Source organism: Nerophis ophidion, linkage group LG29 (assembly GCF_033978795.1).
Source record: "Nerophis ophidion isolate RoL-2023_Sa linkage group LG29, RoL_Noph_v1.0, whole genome shotgun sequence".
Lineage (NCBI taxonomy): Eukaryota > Metazoa > Chordata > Actinopteri > Syngnathiformes > Syngnathidae > Nerophis > Nerophis ophidion.
In genome coordinates, this window is record NC_084639.1 from 17384197 (window position 1) to 17402547 (window position 18351).

Genomic DNA, 18351 nt, shown 5'->3' on the forward strand with positions numbered 1-18351 from the left:
TGAGTTTGAACATGAAATATGTTGTCTTTGTAGCATATTCAACTGAATATGGCTTGAAAAGGATTTGCAAATCATTGTATTCTGTTTATATTTACATCGAACACAATTTCCCAACTCATATGAAAACAGGGTTTGTATTTATTGTTGACGTGAAGTTCTTACTTGCTCATGATTTCCGGCCCGTTGACCACGGTCATGTGAGCGCCCACCTCGTTGGCGATGGCTCGCCCGATCATTGTCTTGCCTGTGCCGGGGGGGCCGTACAGAAGAACTCCTCTGGGAGGGGGGATGCCTGGGAAAGATTATTGATTATTATTGTTTCAGATGATTTCTGAGGCCTCTCATTTTTCTCATTTATTATGTGTTCTTTTAAATGTTTTTTAGTGTACTGAAAGATGATAATAAATTCATATTGATATTATATTACTAAAACGTATTATTTAGTATTTTAATGCATTATGATTTTACATTTAAATGTTTTTATTATGTGTCAATTCAAAGGATGCTCATATTTAAATATTGACTTTACATTTTGTAATATAGTATAAAAGTATTATTGTAACTTTGCAATGTCATTTTAATGCATTATTTTAAAAAATCCATTAGATGGATTTTTTATCTATTTTTCTTAAATGTTTGTGTGTCTTTTGAAGGATGCTCGTAAATTAATATTGGTATTGAAATAAAATGTTTTTGCAATATAGTATATTATCACAGTATTATTGTAATACAATTAAGTTATTATTCATTCTTTTTCTCTTTATTATGTATTATTGTTTTCTTGTTAAGTGTCCCTGTGTCTTATGAAAAATGCTAAAAAATAATCTTAATAAAACATATTTTTTATTGTAATATAGAACAATATGGCGTTATTTTTGTTATATTACAATGTAATTTTGTAGCACTAGACCGATAATTTTACTTTTTTTTATTATTGATTGTTTTTTAAGTGCCCATTTGTCTTTTGAAAGATACTAATAAAAATGTATATTATGTTTTATATATATATATATATATATATATATATATATATATATATATATATTTATATGATATTATACTAGTATGTTGTTGTAATATATTATATCATGATAGTATTCCTGTAATATTGCTGTCATTTTGAAGCATTATATCATTTTACTTTTTTTATTATTTATTTATTATTTTTTTACTTGTTAATTTTCCTTGTGAGATTATTTTTTAAGAAATATAATTCTACTTCTTTATTATTATTGTTGCGATATTTGAAGGATGCTAATGACATGATTAATATTTATATTATGCTGATAAAACATCATTTTGCAATATAGTATATTATCACAGTATTCTTGGAATATAATTAAGTATTATTCATTCTTTTTGTCTTTATCATGTATTATTGTTTTCTTGTTAAGTGTCCTTGTGCCTTATGAAAGATGCTAAAAAATAATCTTAATAAAACAAATTTTTTATTGTAATATAGAACAATATGGCGTTATTTTTGTTATATTACAATGTAATTTTGTAGCACTAGACCGATAATTTTACTTTTTTTATTATTAATTGTTTTTTTAAGTGCCCATTTGTCTTTTGAAATATGCTAATAAAAATGTATATTATGTTTTATATATATATATTTTTTTTTATATGATATTATACTAGTATGTTGTTGTAATATAGTATATCATGATAGTATTCCTGTAATATTGCTGTCATTTTGAAGCATTATATCATTTTACTTTTTTTATTATTTATTTATTATTTTCTTACTTGTGACATTATTTTTTTAAGAAATATAATTCTACTTTTTTATTATTATTATTGTTGCGATATTTGAAGGATGCTAATGAAATGATTAATATTTATATTATGCTGATAAAACATCATTTTGCAATATAGTATATTATCACATTTTTCTTGGAATATAATTAGGTATTATTCATTCTTTTTCTCTTTATTATGTATTATTGTTTTCTTGTTAAGTGTCCTTGTGCCTTAAGAAATATGCTAATTAATAATCTTATTGAAACATATTTTTTATTGTAATATAGAACAATATGGCGTTAATCTTGTTGTATTACAATGTAATTTTGTAGCACTATAATTTTACTTTTTTCATTTTTTATAATTGATTGTTTTATTAAGTGTCCATTTGTCTTTTGAAAGATGCAAAAAAATAATTTATGTTTCATATATATATATATATATATATATATATATATATATATACATATATATTACACTAGTATGTCGTTTTAATACATCATGATAGTATTCCTGTAATATTGCTTACATTTTGAAGCATTCTAATTATACTTTTTTTTATTTAATTATTTTTTTATTACTTGTTAATTGTCCTTGTGACATTATTTTTGTAATATAAAAAATGATTTTTTTAGAAATATAATTCTACCTTTTTATTATTATTGTTGTGATATTTGAAGGATGCTAATGAAATGATTAATATTTATATTATGCTGATAAAACATAATTTTGCAAAATAGTATATTATCAGTATTCTTGGAATATAATTAAGTATTATTCATTCTTTTTCTCTTTATTATGTATTATTGTTTTCTTGTTAAGTGTCCCTGTGTCTTATGAAAGATGTTAATTAATAATCTTAATAAAACATATTGTTTTGCTGTAATATAGAACGATATGGTGTTAATCTTGTTATACTAAAATGTAATTTTGTAGCACTATAATTTTACTTTTTTCATTTTTTTATTACTCATTGTTTCATGAAGTGTCCATTTGTCTTTTGAAAGATGCGAATAAATAATTTATACTTTGTTTTATATATATATATATATATATATATATATATATATATATATATATATATATATATATATGACATTATACTAGTATGTTGTTGTAATATATCATGATAGTATTCCTGTAATATTGCTGTCATTTTGAAGCATTATATAATTTTACTTTTTTAAATGTATTTATTATTTTTTTACTTGTTAATTTTCCTTGTGAAATTATTTTTGTAATATAAAAAATGATTTTTTTAGAAATATAATTCTACTTTTTTATTATTATTATTGTTGTGATATTTGAAGGATGCTAATGAAATGATTAATATTATTATGCTGATAAAACATCATTTTGCAATATAGTATATTATCACAGTATTCTTGGAATATAATTAAGTATTGATCATTCTTTTTCTCTTTATTATGTATTATTGTTTTCTTGTTAAGTGTCCTTGTGCCTTAAGAAAGATGCTAATTAATAATCTTAATAAAACATATTTTTATTGTAATAAAAATATTACATTTTTTACTTTATTAAGTGTCCCTATGACATTATTTTTGTAATATATTTTTTGGGGGGTGAATTATAATTTTACTTAAATATGGATTTGTTTGTATAAAGTATTGTTTTGAAAGATGCTAGTAAATTATTATTGATACTATATTGATAAAACATAATTTAGTATATTTGTGGGTGCCTGTAGGAGTAAAAGTCACCGCCGCTGTCCGTGGTGCTGGGCGGGGCATGTGTTGACGGCGAGACACGGCTGGCAGGTGATTGGATTTCACAGGTGGTACTTGTTAATCTAATCATTTGTTGTCTTTAAAGGGGAACATTATCACAATTTCAAAAGGGTTAAAAACAATAAAAATCAGTTCCCAGTGGCTCGTTGTATTTTTTGAAGTTTTTTTCAAAATGTTACCGGTCCCGGAATATCCCTAAAAAAAGCTTTAAAGTGCTTGATTTACGCTATTTACGATGCGACTATCCATTTCCCTGTGACGTCATACAGGGCTGCCAATGTAAACAAACAATGGCAGATACCACAGCAAAATATAGCGACATTAGCTCGGATTCAAACTCGGATTTCAGCGGTTTAAGCGATTCAACAGATTACGCATGTATTGAAACGGATGGTTGGAGTATGAAAGTATTGAAGAAGAAACTGAAGCTATTGACGCTATTCATAGCCATAGCATGGCCGAATAGCTGCGTTAGCATCGCCGGTAAAATGTGCGGACCAAACGATCAGGACTTTCGCATCTTGTGACACTGGAGCAACTTAAATCTGTCGATTGGTAAGTGTTTGTTTCGCATTAAATGTGGGTGGAAGGAAACGTAATATAGTTGCAAATGCATCTGCAGGTTATCCATACATCTCTGTGCCATGTCTGCTTTAGCACCGCCGGTAAATAGCATGTTAGCGTCGGTTAGCGTAGCATGTTAGCATCAATTAGCTGGAAGTCAACATCAACAAAACTCACCTTTGTGATTTCGTTGACTTTATCGTTGCAAATGCATCATCAGGTTATCCATACATCTCTGTGCCATGTCTGCTTTAGCACCGCCGGTAAATAGCATGTTAGCGTCGATTAGCATAGCATGTTAGCATCGATTAGCTGGCAGTCAACATCAACAAAACTCACCTTTGTGATTTCGTTGACTTTATCGTTGCAAATGCATCATCTGGTTATCCATACATCTCTGTGCCATGTCTGCTTTAGCACCGCCGGTAAATAGCATGTTAGCGTCGGTTAGCGTAGCATGTTAGCATCGATTAGCTGGCAGTCACGCCGCGACCAAATATGTCTGATTAGCACATAAGTCAACATCAACAAAACTCACCTTTGTGATTTCGTTGACTTTATGGTTGCAAATGCATCTGCAGGTTATCCATACATCTCTGTGCCATGGCTGCTTTAGCACCGCCGGTAAATAGCATGTTAGCATCGATTAGCTGGAAGTCAACATCAACAAAACTCACCTTTGTGATTTTGTTGACTATTGTTGCAAATGCATCTGCAGGTTATCCATACATCTCTGTGCCATGTCTGCTTTAGCACCGCCGGTAAATAGCATGTTAGCGTCGATTAGCGTAGCATGTTAGCATCGATTAGCTGTAAGTCAACATCAACAAAACTCACCTTTGTGATTTCATTGACTTTATCGTAGCAAATGCATCATCTGGTTATCCATGCATCTCTGTCCCATGTATGCTTTAGCACCGCCGGTAAAGAGCATGTTAGCGTCGGTTAGCGTAGCATGCTAGCATCGATTAGCTGGCAGTCACGCCGTGACCAAATATGTCTGATTAGCACATAAGTCAACATCAACAAAACTCACCTTTGTGATTTTGTTGACTTTATGGTTGCAAATGCATCTGCAGGTTATCCATACATCTCTGTGCCATATCTGCTTTAGCATCGCCGGTAAATAGCATGTTAGCATCAATTAGCGTAGCATATTAGCATCGATTAGCTGGCAGTCAACATCAACAAAACTCACCTTTGTGATTTCGTTGACTTTATGGTTGCAAATGCATCTGCAGGTTATCCATACATCTCTGTGCCATGTCTGCTTTAGCACCGCCGGTAAATAGCATGTTAGCGTCGGTTAGCGTAGCATGTTAGCATCGATTAGCCGGCAGTCACGCCGCGACCAAATATGTCTGATTAGCACATAAGTCAACATCAACAAAACTCACCTTTGTGATTTTGTTGACTTTATGGTTGCAAATGCATCTGCAGGTTATCCATACATCTCTGTGCCATGGCTGCTTTAGCACCGCCGGTAAATAGCATGTTAGCATCGATTAGCTGGAAGTCAACATCAACAAAACTCACCTTTGTGATTTTGTTGACTATTGTTGCAAATGCATCTGCAGGTTATCCATACATCTCTGTGCCATGTCTGCTTTAGCACCGCCGGTAAATAGCATGTTATCATTGATTAGCATAGCATATTAGCATCAATTAGCTGGAAGTCAACATCAACAAAACTCACCTTTGTGATTTCATTGACTTTATCGTTGCAAATGCATCATCTGGTTATCCATACATCTCTGTGCCATGTATGCTTTAGCACCGCCGGTAAATAGCATGTTAGCGTCGGTTAGCGTAGCATGTTGGCATCGATTAGCTGGCAGTCACGCCGCGACCAAATATGTCTGATTAGCACATAAGTCAACATCAACAAAACTCACCTTTGTGATTTTGTTGGACTTTATGGTTGCAAATGCATCTGCAGGTTATCCATACATCTCTGTGCCATGTCTGCTTTAGCACCGCCGGTAAATAGCATGTTAGCATCGATTAGCTGGAAGTCAACATCAACAAAACTCACCTATGTGATTTCGTTGACTTTATGGTTGCAAATGCATCTGCAGGTTATCCATACATCTCTGTGCCATGTCTGCTTTAGCACCGCCAGTAAATAGCATGTTAGCGTCGATTAGCGTAGCATGTTAGCATCGATTAGCTGTAAGTCAACATCAACAAAACTCACCTTTGTGATTTCATTGACTTTATCGTAGCAAATGCATCATCTGGTTATCCATAAATCTCTGTGCCATGTATGCTTTAGCACCGCCGGTAAAGAGCATGTTAGCGTCGGTTAGCGTAGCATGCTAGCATCGATTAGCTGGCAGTCACGCCGTGACCAAATATGTCTGATTAGCACATAAGTCAACATCAACAAAACTCACCTTTGTGATTCCGTTGACTTTATGGTTGCAAATGCATCTGCAGGTTAACCGTACATCTCTGTGCCATGTCTGTCTTAGCACCGCTGGTAATTAGCATGTTATCATTGATTAGCATAGCATATTAGCATCAATTAGCTGGAAGTCAACATCAACAAAACTCACCTTTGTGATTTCATTGACTTTACCGTTGCAAATGCATCATCTGGTTATCCATACATCTCTGTGCCATGTATGCTTTAGCACCGCCGGTAAATAGCATGTTAGCGTCGGTTAGCGTAGCATGTTGGCATCGATTAGCTGGCAGTCACGCCGCGACCAAATATGTCTGATTAGCACATAAGTCAACATCAACAAAACTCACCTTTGGGATTTTGTTGGACTTTATGGTTGCAAATGCATCTGCAGGTTATCCATACATCTCTGTGCCATGTCTGCTTTAGCACCGCCGGTAAATAGCATGTTAGCGTCGATTAGCGTAGCATGTTAGCATCGATTAGCTGTAAGTCAACATCAACAAAACTCACCTTTGTGATTTCATTGACTTTATCGTAGCAAATGCATCATCTGGTTATCCATACATCTCTGTGCCATGTATGCTTTAGCACCGCCGGTAAAGAGCATGTTAGCGTCGGTTAGCGTAGCATGCTAGCATCGATTAGCTGGCAGTCACGCCGTGACCAAATATGTCTGATTAGCACATAAGTCAACATCAACAAAACTCACCTTTGTGATTTCGTTGACTTTATGGTTGCAAATGCATCTGCAGGTTAACCGTACATCTCTGTGCCATGTCTGTCTTAGCACCGCTGGTAATTAGCATGTTATCATTGATTAGCATAGCATATTAGCATCAATTAGCTGGAAGTCAACATCAACAAAACTCACCTTTGTGATTTCATTGACTTTATCGTTGCAAATGCATCATCTGGTTATCCATACATCTCTGTGCCATGTATGCTTTAGCACCGCCGGTAAATAGCATGTTAGCGTCGGTTAGCGTAGCATGTTGGCATCGATTAGCTGGCAGTCACGCCGCGACCAAATATGTCTGATTAGCACATAAGTCAACATCAATAAAACTCACCTTTGTGATTTTGTTGGACTTTATGGTTGCAAATGCATCTGCAGGTTATCCATACATCTCTGTGCCATGTCTGCTTTAGCACCGCTGGTAAATAGCATGTTAGCATCGATTAGCTGGAAGTCAACATCAACAAAACTCACCTTTGTGATTTTGTTGACTTTATGGTTGCAAATGCATCTGCAGGTTATCCATACATCTCTGTGCCATGGCTGCTTTAGCACCGCCGGTAAAATGTGGAGACACTCTGGCACATTCAATGGGGGTCTGGCGGCAGATTTCTTGCCAGTGGTGCAACTTGAATCCCTCCCTGTTAGTGTTGTTACAACCTCCGACAACACACCGTCGAGGCATGATGTCTCCGAGGTTCCAAAAAATAGTCGAAAAAACGGAAAATAACAGAGCTGAGACCCGATGTTTACAATGTGTTGAAAATTACCTCGGAGACGTCACGTTCTGACGTCATCACCACATGAGCGATAAACAGAAAGGCGTTTAATTCGCCAAAATTCACCCATTTAGAGTTCGGAAATCGGTTTAAAAAAATATATGGTCTTTTTTCTGCACCATCAAGGTATATATTGAAGCTTACATAGGTCTTCTGATAATGTTCCCCTTTAATTAACTTGGTATGGATCCAATAAATCAAACACCTACCATAGCTGGAGAAGAGTTGAGGGTGCTTGAGAGGAAGTTCTATGGTCTCTCTGATGACGTCCAGCTGGCTGCTCAGACCGCCAATCATGCTGTAGCTCACTTTGGACCCTTGACCTCCTTTATTCGCCGCGTTTTTCCGCCGAGTCGTCCTAAAAGTGACTCGGGTGGTGCTGCACAGGCGGTAAAAGGTGCTGGTGCTTGACCAGCCAGCAGAGGGAGCTGTGGGGGCTTGTTCCGCCTGCTCAGTGCTGAAGGAACCTTCCAGACTGGTGCTGCTGTCCTCGGGGGCGTCGCAAACGGGCGACGTGGGCGAGGACGGGGGAGGCGAGCAGGTGGGTTTGTGCGGGGTGCTGGCGGCGGGCGAGCCCGGCCCCCCGCCGTCATCCATGGCGAGCAGGCTGAGCTGCAGGGAAAGGTCGGCAGGAGTGGAGTCCAGCATGATGGAGGACTCCTCCGCGTCCGGGGCCGGTCTCTGGAGGACGCTGCCGTCCTCGCCTCGCACCGTTTCAACAAAAAGGCTGCACGGACGTCCAAAGTACGTCAAGGACAAGACGTTTCCTGGGAGAACCACGTTGCCAACTGGGGAAGAAATGACAAACATCCGTCATTAAAGTCATACAATTATTCAAAACATTTCTTTTTTTATGAAAAAAAAGACCCAAACTTGCCGAGGGAATTGAGCAGGAAGCTCCTGAACTGGTCTGTGTCCAGTTTGTCATCCTTGGTCCTGGAAGACGAGAGCCAGACAAGAAGGTGCGAGAGCTGCAGTTACACCGACGAGCCAGCAGATGGCGGCGTTGAGACAGAATTGCTCACGCAAGTCAAAAAACAGACAATTCATTGTTTTGGAGATTCCACTATTGCAGGGGTCGGGAACCTTTTTGGCTGAGAGAACCATGAAAGCCAAATATTTCAAAATGTATTTCCCTGAGAGTCGTATAATATTTTTTAAACACTGAATACAACTAAATGCGCGCATTTTTAAGTAAGACCTGTCATTTCTTTGTGATCATGTTCTGTTTTGTTTTTGACTCCATTAGTTCCTGTTTTTGCGCACCCTAGTTTGCTTTTGTTTCCATGACTACCAATCAGTTCACCTGTTTTCACGACTCACACACCTGATTCACTTGAACTCATGTACCTGTTGTCAATCACCACGTCCCCATTAAAGCCTGCAGTTGCCAGGCAGTCGGCCTGGCGACGTCACCTTCTACACACCCTCTATCAACTCCTACACACCTATGTTATCCATGCCGATGATCCATGCTCTTTCTTGGTCCAAGTAACTTTTTCATGCCATAGTTTGTAAGTTTGTAAGTCGGGAACCTTTTTGGCTGAGAGAGCCATGAAAGCCAAATATTTCAAAATGTATTTCCGTGAGAGTCGTATAATATTTATTAAACACTGAATACAACTAAATGCGTGCATTTTTAAGTAAGACCAACATTTTTTGAGTATAATAAGTCTCTTATTCTTTTTAATAACATTGTTATTCTGAAGAAAACCAATAATAAATCAAATGTAATGTCTGTTGATCATGTTTTTGTTCGGCCATGTGCTGTTTGTCCTTTGGACTCTTTAAGTTCCTGTTGTTTTCCACTCCCTTGTCTGGTTTCCTTGGTTACTCATTTTGTCCACCTGTCTCTGGTGGACAAAACGCCCGCTCACCTGCTTCCCGAGCACTAATCAGAGGCAGCATTTAAGCTCGTCTTTGCCAGTCAGTCGCCCAGTGCTGACTTGTTTCATGCCTTGCCATAGTTTCATGCTTCATGCCATGCCAAGTAAGTTTTGTTTGATTTACGTTCTTAGTCTGTTATGCGTTAGCTTTGTTCTTTAGCCCGAGTTGTGCCTCCGCTGTGAGCGATTTTTGTTTGTATATTTTTTTTAGTTAAAATTAAATCATGTTTTTACCTAAATGCCATGTCCCGAGTAGTCCGTCTGCCTTCCTGGGAGAACGACCCAGCAGCAAGTTGCGACCCCCCCACCCCTATCGTGACATAAAATACTTCTTACCATTAATGCGACTTCTTGAACAGGTGCGGTAGAAAACGGATGGATAGATTTAAATGCATGAGAATGTTTGGTATTTTGCACGTTATTTTTAGCACTGTGATTACCAGCGAATATATTCATAATTATCGCGTTAGGCAATGTCAGCTAAGATTTATCCGAGACATCTGCGTTGCTGAATCTTTTGCAATTTCTTCAATTAATAATGGAGACGTCAAAGAAGAATGCTGTCGGTGGAAAGCGTTGGATTGCAGCTGCCTTTAGCACCGAGACACAGCCGGTGTTTCTTTGTTTGTTGTGAAGCTTTAACACAGAGCGGTCAAGCGAACATGTCAAACAGCAAGTTTTTGGATGGGAAAATTGTGATATTAAGTCGGCTCTTACTGAAAACTTGAGTGGATTATGGGACTTCCTTCTGCAGCTCAAAAACACAGATGTGATCTTGGCTCCTTGGCTTCTCTCAGAGACACTGGCGTTCACCGCAGCCATCCGACTTTGAGGTATGTCTTTACAATCTCACTAAAACACTATTAAAACAATAAGCAGATAAGGGATCTTCCAGAATTATCCTAGTAAATGTCAATCAATCAATCAATCAATGTTTACTTATATAGCCCTAAATCACTAGTGTCTCAAAGGGCTGCACAAACCAGTACGACATCCTCGGTAGGCCCACATAAGGGCAAGGAAAACTCACACCCGGTGGGATGTCGGTGACAATGATGACTATGAGAACCTTGGAGAGGAGGAAAGCAATGGATGTCGAGCGGGTCTAACATGATAGTGTGAAAGTTCAATCCATAATGGATCCAACACAGTCGCGAGAGTCCAGTCCAAAGCGGATCTAACACAGCAGCGAGAGTCCCGTTCACAGCGGAGCCAGCAGGAAAACATCCCAAGCGGAGGCGGATCAGCAGCGCAGAGATGTCCCCAGCCGATACACAGGCGAGCAGTACATGGCCACCGGATCGGACCGGACCCCCTCCACAAAGGAGAGTGGGACATAGAAGAAAAAGAAAAGAAACGGCAGATCAACTGGTCTAAAAAGGGAGTCTATTTAAAGGCTAGAGTATACATGTCTAATTACATCTGAAACGCTCACACTGCAGCCGCCTGGAGCCGTTTTTTTTTTTTTTTTTTTCTTTCTAGTTCCTCACTCTCACTTTCCTCATCCAGAAATTTTTCATCCTCGCTCAAATTAATGGGGAAATCGTCGCTTTCTCGGTCCGAATCGCTCTCTTTATCAACAACACCATGGAACGCCGCTGGTTTCGCTGGGCCCGAGCTCATCTAAAATGCAAAGTGGAAAAGTGTTCTGTGGTTTGACGAGTCCTCATTTAAAATTATATTTGGAAACAGAGGACGTGGTGTCTTCCAGAACAAAGAGGAAAATAACCATCCGGATTGTTCTAGGCGCAAAGTGTAAAAGCCAGCATGTGTGTTCCATAGTAAAGCTTCACCGTCATCTTTCGGGAATGTAAACAATGAAACACCGGCTGTGTTTGTGTTGCTAAAGGCGGCCGCAATACACCGCTTCCCCCCTACAGCTTTCTTCTTTGACGTCTCCATTATTAATTGAACAAATTAAAATTTGTAACGTGCTTTCTTTTATTACAGTTACGTGCTTTCTTTTATTACAGTGCCACCCACACTGGTTTAAATGTAACTTAGATATTGGGTTTCACTACGTAAAGCGCTTTGAGTCACTCGAGAAAAGCGCTATATAAATATAATTCACAATTCACATATGGTCGTACCTGTACAACCTGAAGGGTGGCGGCGATGCCCATTTCTGCCCTTCGCAAGGGACCCTCTTCGAAACACCATCTTTCGAAATGATGGCTGCATAAAACACTGTACTTTGTGTGTGTGGTCCAATCCAACCGTGTTCGCTTGACCGCTCTGTTCCATAGTAAAGCTTCACCGTCATCTTTCGTGAATGTAAACAATGAAACACCGGCTGTGTTTGTGTTGCTAAAGGCGCCCGCAATACACCGCTTCCCACCTACAGCTTTCTTCTTTGACGTCTCCATTATTAATTGAACAAATTAAAATTTGTAACGTACTTTGTTTTATTACAGTTACGTGCTTTCTTTTATTACAGTGTCACCCACACTGGTTTAAATGTAACTTAGATATTGGGTTACACTATGTAAAGAGCTTTGAGTCACTCGAGAAAAGCGCTATATAAATATAATTCACAATTTACAATTCACATATTGTCGTACCTGTACAACCTGAAGGGTGGTGGCGATGCCCATCTCTGCCCTTCGCAAGGGACCCTCTTCGAAACACCATCTTTCGAAATGATGGCTGCATAAAACACTGTACTTTGTGTGTGTGGTCCAATCCAACGGTTGTCGCTTGGCCGCTCTGTTCCATAGTAAAGCTTCACCGTCATCTTTCGGGAATGTAAACAATGAAACACCGGCTGTGTTTGTGTTGCTAAAGGCGGCCGCAATACACTGTTTCCCCCTACAGCTTTCTTCTTTGACGTCTCCATTATTAATTGAACAAATTAAAATTTGTAACATGCTTTCTTTTATTACAGTTATGTGCTTTCTTTTATTACAGTGCCACCCACACTGGTTTAAATGTAACTTAGATATTGGGTTTCACTATGTAAAGCGCTTTGAGTCACTCGTGAAAAGCGCTATATAAATATAATTCACAATTCACATATGGTCGTACCTGTACAACCTGAAGTGTGGTGGCGATGCCCATCTCTGCCCTTCACAAGGGACCCTCTTCGAAACACGATCATTCCAAATGATGGCTGCATAAAACACTGTACTTTGTGTGTGTGGTCCAATCCGACGGTGTTCGCTTGACCGCTCTGTTCCATAGTAAAGCTTCACCGTCATCTTTCGGGAATGTAAACAATGAAACACTGTGTTTGTGTTGCTAAAGGCGGCCGCAATACACTGTTTCCCCCTACAGCTTTCTTCTTTGACGTCTCCATTATTCAATGAACAAATTGCAAAAGATTCAGCAACACAGATGTCCAGAATACTGTGAAATTATGCGATGAAAAGAGACTACTTATAGCTGGGAAGGGTGCTGGAACAAAGTGTCCTCTACAATGCTTAACATCATCATACCGCGACATTTTAGCATGATACGTCCGCGCGAAATTCAAAATCGCAATTTAGTAAACTAAAGCGGCCGTATTGGCATGTGTTGCAATGTTAATATTTCATCATTGATATATAAACTATCAGACTGCGTGGTCGCTAGTAGTGGCTTTCAGTAGGCCTTTAAACCAAGCGCTCTGGCTCCGTTTACTCCGAGGGGAAATCTCCGCAGCAAAGTCCATGTAGTTTGTCCGCCATGATTATGAAGCCAAACGACGCCGGTGCGCAGGCGCCTGACTTCCTGTTGCCTAAAATGTTCGATAAATGACAAGGTTTCGGTAATTTAAAAAAATCTGACGATATTACTGACCGTCTGGAATTGGTAGAAAATGGATGGATGGATGGAATTTTATCACAAATATATTGGCCCGGGTGTGTGAATGTTGTCTGTGTGTTGGCCCTGCGATGAGGTGGCCACTTGTCCTTTGTTTGTGTTGCTAAAGGCGGCCGCAATACACCGTTTCCCCCTACAGCTTTCTTCTTTGACGTCTCCATTATTAATTGAATAAATTAAAATTTGCATGTAACGTGCTTTATTTTATTACGGTTTTCACGGTGAATTTGAAGGGAAATGACACCTTCGAATAAATCAGCTCAAGAAAGTTGTTGTGTCTGTGCTGTTTGCAGGGAGTTACAACTGCATTCTTTCAAAAGAAGAGAAAGCAGGTAAAGGTTACCTGGGGGAGAGAATGACTTCCTCCGCTTGAAGCACGGGACCAGTCAGGGGATGAAGCGTCACTTGGTCGCCGGATCTCACCTTCAGGTTGTTCTGGACACACCTGTGCAGGCCCACTTTGCCGCCTGGGAAGGTGGAGGCCGGCCATCCCAGGCACACCTGTGACGAGGAGGAGGAAGTGCTAAATGACCGCAGAAAGAACAGAGGGGAGGATGACGATGACGACGATGATACCTCCTGCCGCCCGCTCGCTGGACTGGTCAGGAGGACCGGCCGGCCGATGCTCACGCCCGCCGACTTCAGGGATGCCAGACTCAGCTGGGCGAGGGAGGACCTGCAGCTCCTGGGGGTTTTGTCCTCGGCTGCAAAGAACAAACATTGTAGTCAGTCTTCAGAGTTCATATAAACGTTGGCATGACAGGCAGTGTCTGGCAGTGCAGCTAAGAGGTGTTTCCCAATGTGAGCCTGACAGTGTATTTATATAGCGCTTTTCTCGAGGGACTCATATACAACAAAACCCTGTTTCCATATGAGTTGGGAAATTGTGTTCGATGTAAATCTAAACAGAATACAATGATTTGCAAATCCTTTTCAAGCCATATTCAGTTGAATATGCTACAAAGACAACATATTTCATGTTCAAACTCAGATGCCAGCAACACGTGGCAAAGAAGTTGGGAAAGGTGGCAATAAGTACTGATAAAGTTGAGGAATGCTCATCAAGCACTTATGTGGAACATCCCACAGGTGTGCAGGCTAATTGGGAACAGGTGGGTGCCATGATTGGATATAAAAACAGCTTCCCAAAAAATGTTCAGTCATTCACAAACAAGGATGGGGTGAGGGTCACCACTTTGTAAGCAAATTGTCAAACAGTTTTAGAACAACATTTCTCAACCAGCTATTGCAAGGAATTTAGGGATTTGACCATCTACGGTCTGTAAAATCATCAAAAGGTTCAGAGAATCTGGAGAAATTGCACGTAAGCCATGATATTACAGACCTTTGATCCCTCAGGCGGTACTGCATCGAAAACAGACATCAGTGTGTAAAGGATATCACCATATAGGCTCAGGAACACTTCAGAAAACCACTGACAGTAACTTCAGTTGGTCGCTGCATCTGTAAGAGCAAGTTAAAACTCTACTATGCAAAGCAAAACCCATTTATCAACAACATCCAGAAACCCCGCCAGCCTGGCTGGCCCTGAGATTATCTAAGATGGACTGATGCAAAGTGGAAAAGTGTTCTGACGTCCCACGAGTCCTCATTTCAAATTATATTTGGAAACTGTGGACGTGGTGTCCTCCGGAACAAAGACGAAAATAACCATCCGGATTGTTATAGGCGCAAAGTGTAAAAGCCAGCATGTGTGATGGTATGGGGGTGCATTAGTGCCCAAGGCATGGGTAACTTACACATCTGTGAAGGCACCATTAATGCTGAAAGGTCCATACAGGTTTTGGAGCAACATATGTTGTCATCCAAGCAACGTTATCATGGACGCCCCTGCTTATTTCAGCAAGACAAGTGTTACAACAGCGTGGTTTCGTAGTAAAAGAGTGCGGGTACTTTCCTGGCCCGCCTGCAGTCCAGACCTGTCTCCCATGGAAAATGTGTGAAGCATAAAATAGGACAGCGGAGACCCCGGACTGTTGAAGGACTGAAGCTCTACATAAAACAAGAATGGGAAAGAATTCCACTTTCAAAGCTTCAACAATTAGTTTCCTCAGTTCCCAAACGTTTATTGAGTGTTGTTGAAAGAAAAGGTGATGTAACACAGTGGTGAACATGCCCTTTCCCAACTACTTTGGCATGTCTTGCAGCCATGAAATTCTAAGTTAATGATTATTTGCAAAAATAAAATAAAGTTTATGAGTTTGAACATGAAATATGTTGTCTTTGTAGCATATTCAACTGAATATGGCTTGAAAAGGATTTGCAAATCATTGTATTCTGTTTAGATTTACATCGAACACAATTTCCCAACTCATATGGAATATACAACTTAAAATTTGTCTTTTTTTTTTTCAATACAGTGTAAAACCAAATATATATTATTTAATATATATTATTGTTTTAGTTGCTTAAGACATATTCCTGGCTCTGAATTTTTTCAATGCTATTTTTATGTTTTTGTGCATTACTTGTTGCCGTCATCATTAAAGGAACATGTTACTCATCAGTTACTCAGTACTTGAGTAGTTTACTTGAGTAATACATCTCTAAAGTCCTAAATACATGTAACTTATTGGCAGGTCCAGTCAAAAGTTTAAAGACATCTTCTTTGCTCTTCAATGAGTGTCCAAACTTTCCACTGACTTAAGCAGCAAAAAATGTCCTCACCTTGGTCGATGAAATCGATGACATTAAAGGAGTTTCTGCTGCCTGCTTGCAGATTATCAGAGTCTTCTCCCTCATTCAAGCGTTTAGATTTGTTTTTGCTCTTCTTAGAAGACATGTTTTGTTTGCAGGCACACACGAGGACCTCACATGTGTAAACACCGGAAAGCTTCCGGGTCGGCTCGTAGCTCCGCCCCACTTTACCGTAAAGCATCTAAAGCAGGGGTTGCCAATATTTTTGAAAGCGAGAGCTACTTCTTGGGTACTGATTAATGCGAATGGCTACCAGTTTGATACACACTTCAATAAATGGCCAGAAATAGCCAATTTGCTCAATTTAGCTTTGATAAATAAATCTATATATATGTAAAAAAAATGGGTATTTCTGTCTGTCATTCCGTTGTATATTTTTTTTCCTTTTACGGAAGCTTTTCTGTAGAGAATAAAAGATGAAAAAGACAATTAATTGAACGCTTTAAAAGAGGAAACAACAGGAAAAAATGAAAATTTAAATTTGAAACAGTTTATCTTCAATTTCGATTCTTTACAATTCAAAATTCAACCCAAAAAAAGAAGAAAAAAGCTAGCTAATTAGAAACTTTTTGAAAAAATTAAAAAAATAATTGATGGAAGATCATTAGTAATTTTTCCTAATTAAGATTACTTTTAGAATTTTGATGACATGTTTTAAATAGGTTAAAATCCAATCTGCACTTTGTTAGAATATATAAAAATTCTTCTAGATTTTCCAGAACAAAAATTTTAAAAGAAATTTAAAATATTTAAATTTGATTCAACAGATTTTTCTAGATTTGCCGGAATAATTTGTAAAAATTTTTTAATCATAATAAGTTTGAAGAAATAGTTCAGAAATATTCTTCGTCGAAAAAACAGAAGCTAAAATGAAGAATTAAATTATAATGTATTTATTATTCTTTACAATAAAAAAATAAAAATATTTGAACATTGATTTAAATTGTCAGGAAAGAAGAGGAAGGAATTTAAAAAGTAAAAAGGTATATGTGTTTAAAAATCCTAAAATCATTTTTAAGGTTGTATTTTTTCTCTAAAATGGTCTTTCCAAAAGTTATAAGAAGCAAAGTAAAAAAAAAAAAAGAATTTATTTAAACAAGTGAAGACCAAGTCTTTAAAATATTTTCTTGGATTTTCAAATTCTATTTGAGTTTTTTCTCTCTTAGAATTAAAAATGTCCAGCAAAGCGAGACCAGCTTGCTAGTAAATAAATACAATTTAAAAAATAGAGGCAGCTCACTGGTAAGTGCTGCTATTTGAGCTATTTTTAGAACAGGCCAGCGGGCGACTCATCTGGTCCTTACGGGCCACCTGGTGCCCGCCTTGGTGACCCCTGATCTAAAACAACCCCTCTCATTCTTCAGGGTTTTGTATAGTCGTGATAAATCTGGTAAAGTACACTTTGTTCCTACCCGGAGGTTTTAAAGAGACGCACTGGGAGAAATGTGCTAAAAAATAATAATAATAAATAAATAAATTAAATTAAATAAATAAAAAAAGAAAGAAATGTGAACTGAGGTTTAGATTTATGGTGAGTAAAGGCTATTTTGGTTATGTTCTGAAAATATAAGGTACATTGTTCGGGAACTAAAAAAAGAAAAGACAAGAGAGAAAAAAAAAGTTATGTACTGTGAAACTGAATGTAATATTTGTTTTGATCCAAAAATGTTTTAAATAAGTAGCGATTTGAAAATACATACTATTTTGAGTTTGTATAGAAGCAAATTAAAAGTTAATTTTGTTGATTTAATATTTGGAAGTAATACTCTCTTTTTAAAAGAAAAGGGAGGCAGCAATAGGAAAGCTTTGTGTGTGTGGTGTTCCTACCCGGAAGTTTTAGAGAGATACGCATTGGGAGAAGTGTGCTCAACAAAATAAATAAATGGATCAATTAAATAAACAAATAAATAAACGAAAGAAATACGAACTGAGATGTAGGTATGATGAGTAAAGGCTCTTGTGGTTA

At 37.9% G+C, this 18351-nt stretch overlaps 1 protein-coding gene across 1 annotated transcript in view; it reads right to left on the bottom strand.

Annotated features, from left to right (window-relative positions):
• afg2a (AFG2 AAA ATPase homolog A) overlaps positions 1 to 16541 on the bottom strand; it is a 206153-nt gene extending 189612 nt beyond the window's left edge. Inside the window, exons 1-6 of the mRNA XM_061891613.1 lie at positions 16356 to 16541; positions 14244 to 14371; positions 14011 to 14168; positions 8858 to 8916; positions 8190 to 8768; positions 163 to 292 (exon numbers count right to left, since the gene is read on the bottom strand). Coding sequence (XP_061747597.1) covers positions 163 to 292; positions 8190 to 8768; positions 8858 to 8916; positions 14011 to 14168; positions 14244 to 14371; positions 16356 to 16470 — 1169 coding nt within the window. The 5' untranslated portion in view covers positions 16471 to 16541. The remainder of the gene's footprint in view (positions 1 to 162; positions 293 to 8189; positions 8769 to 8857; positions 8917 to 14010; positions 14169 to 14243; positions 14372 to 16355) is intronic.
• Positions 16542 to 18351: the final 1810 nt, after the last annotated feature.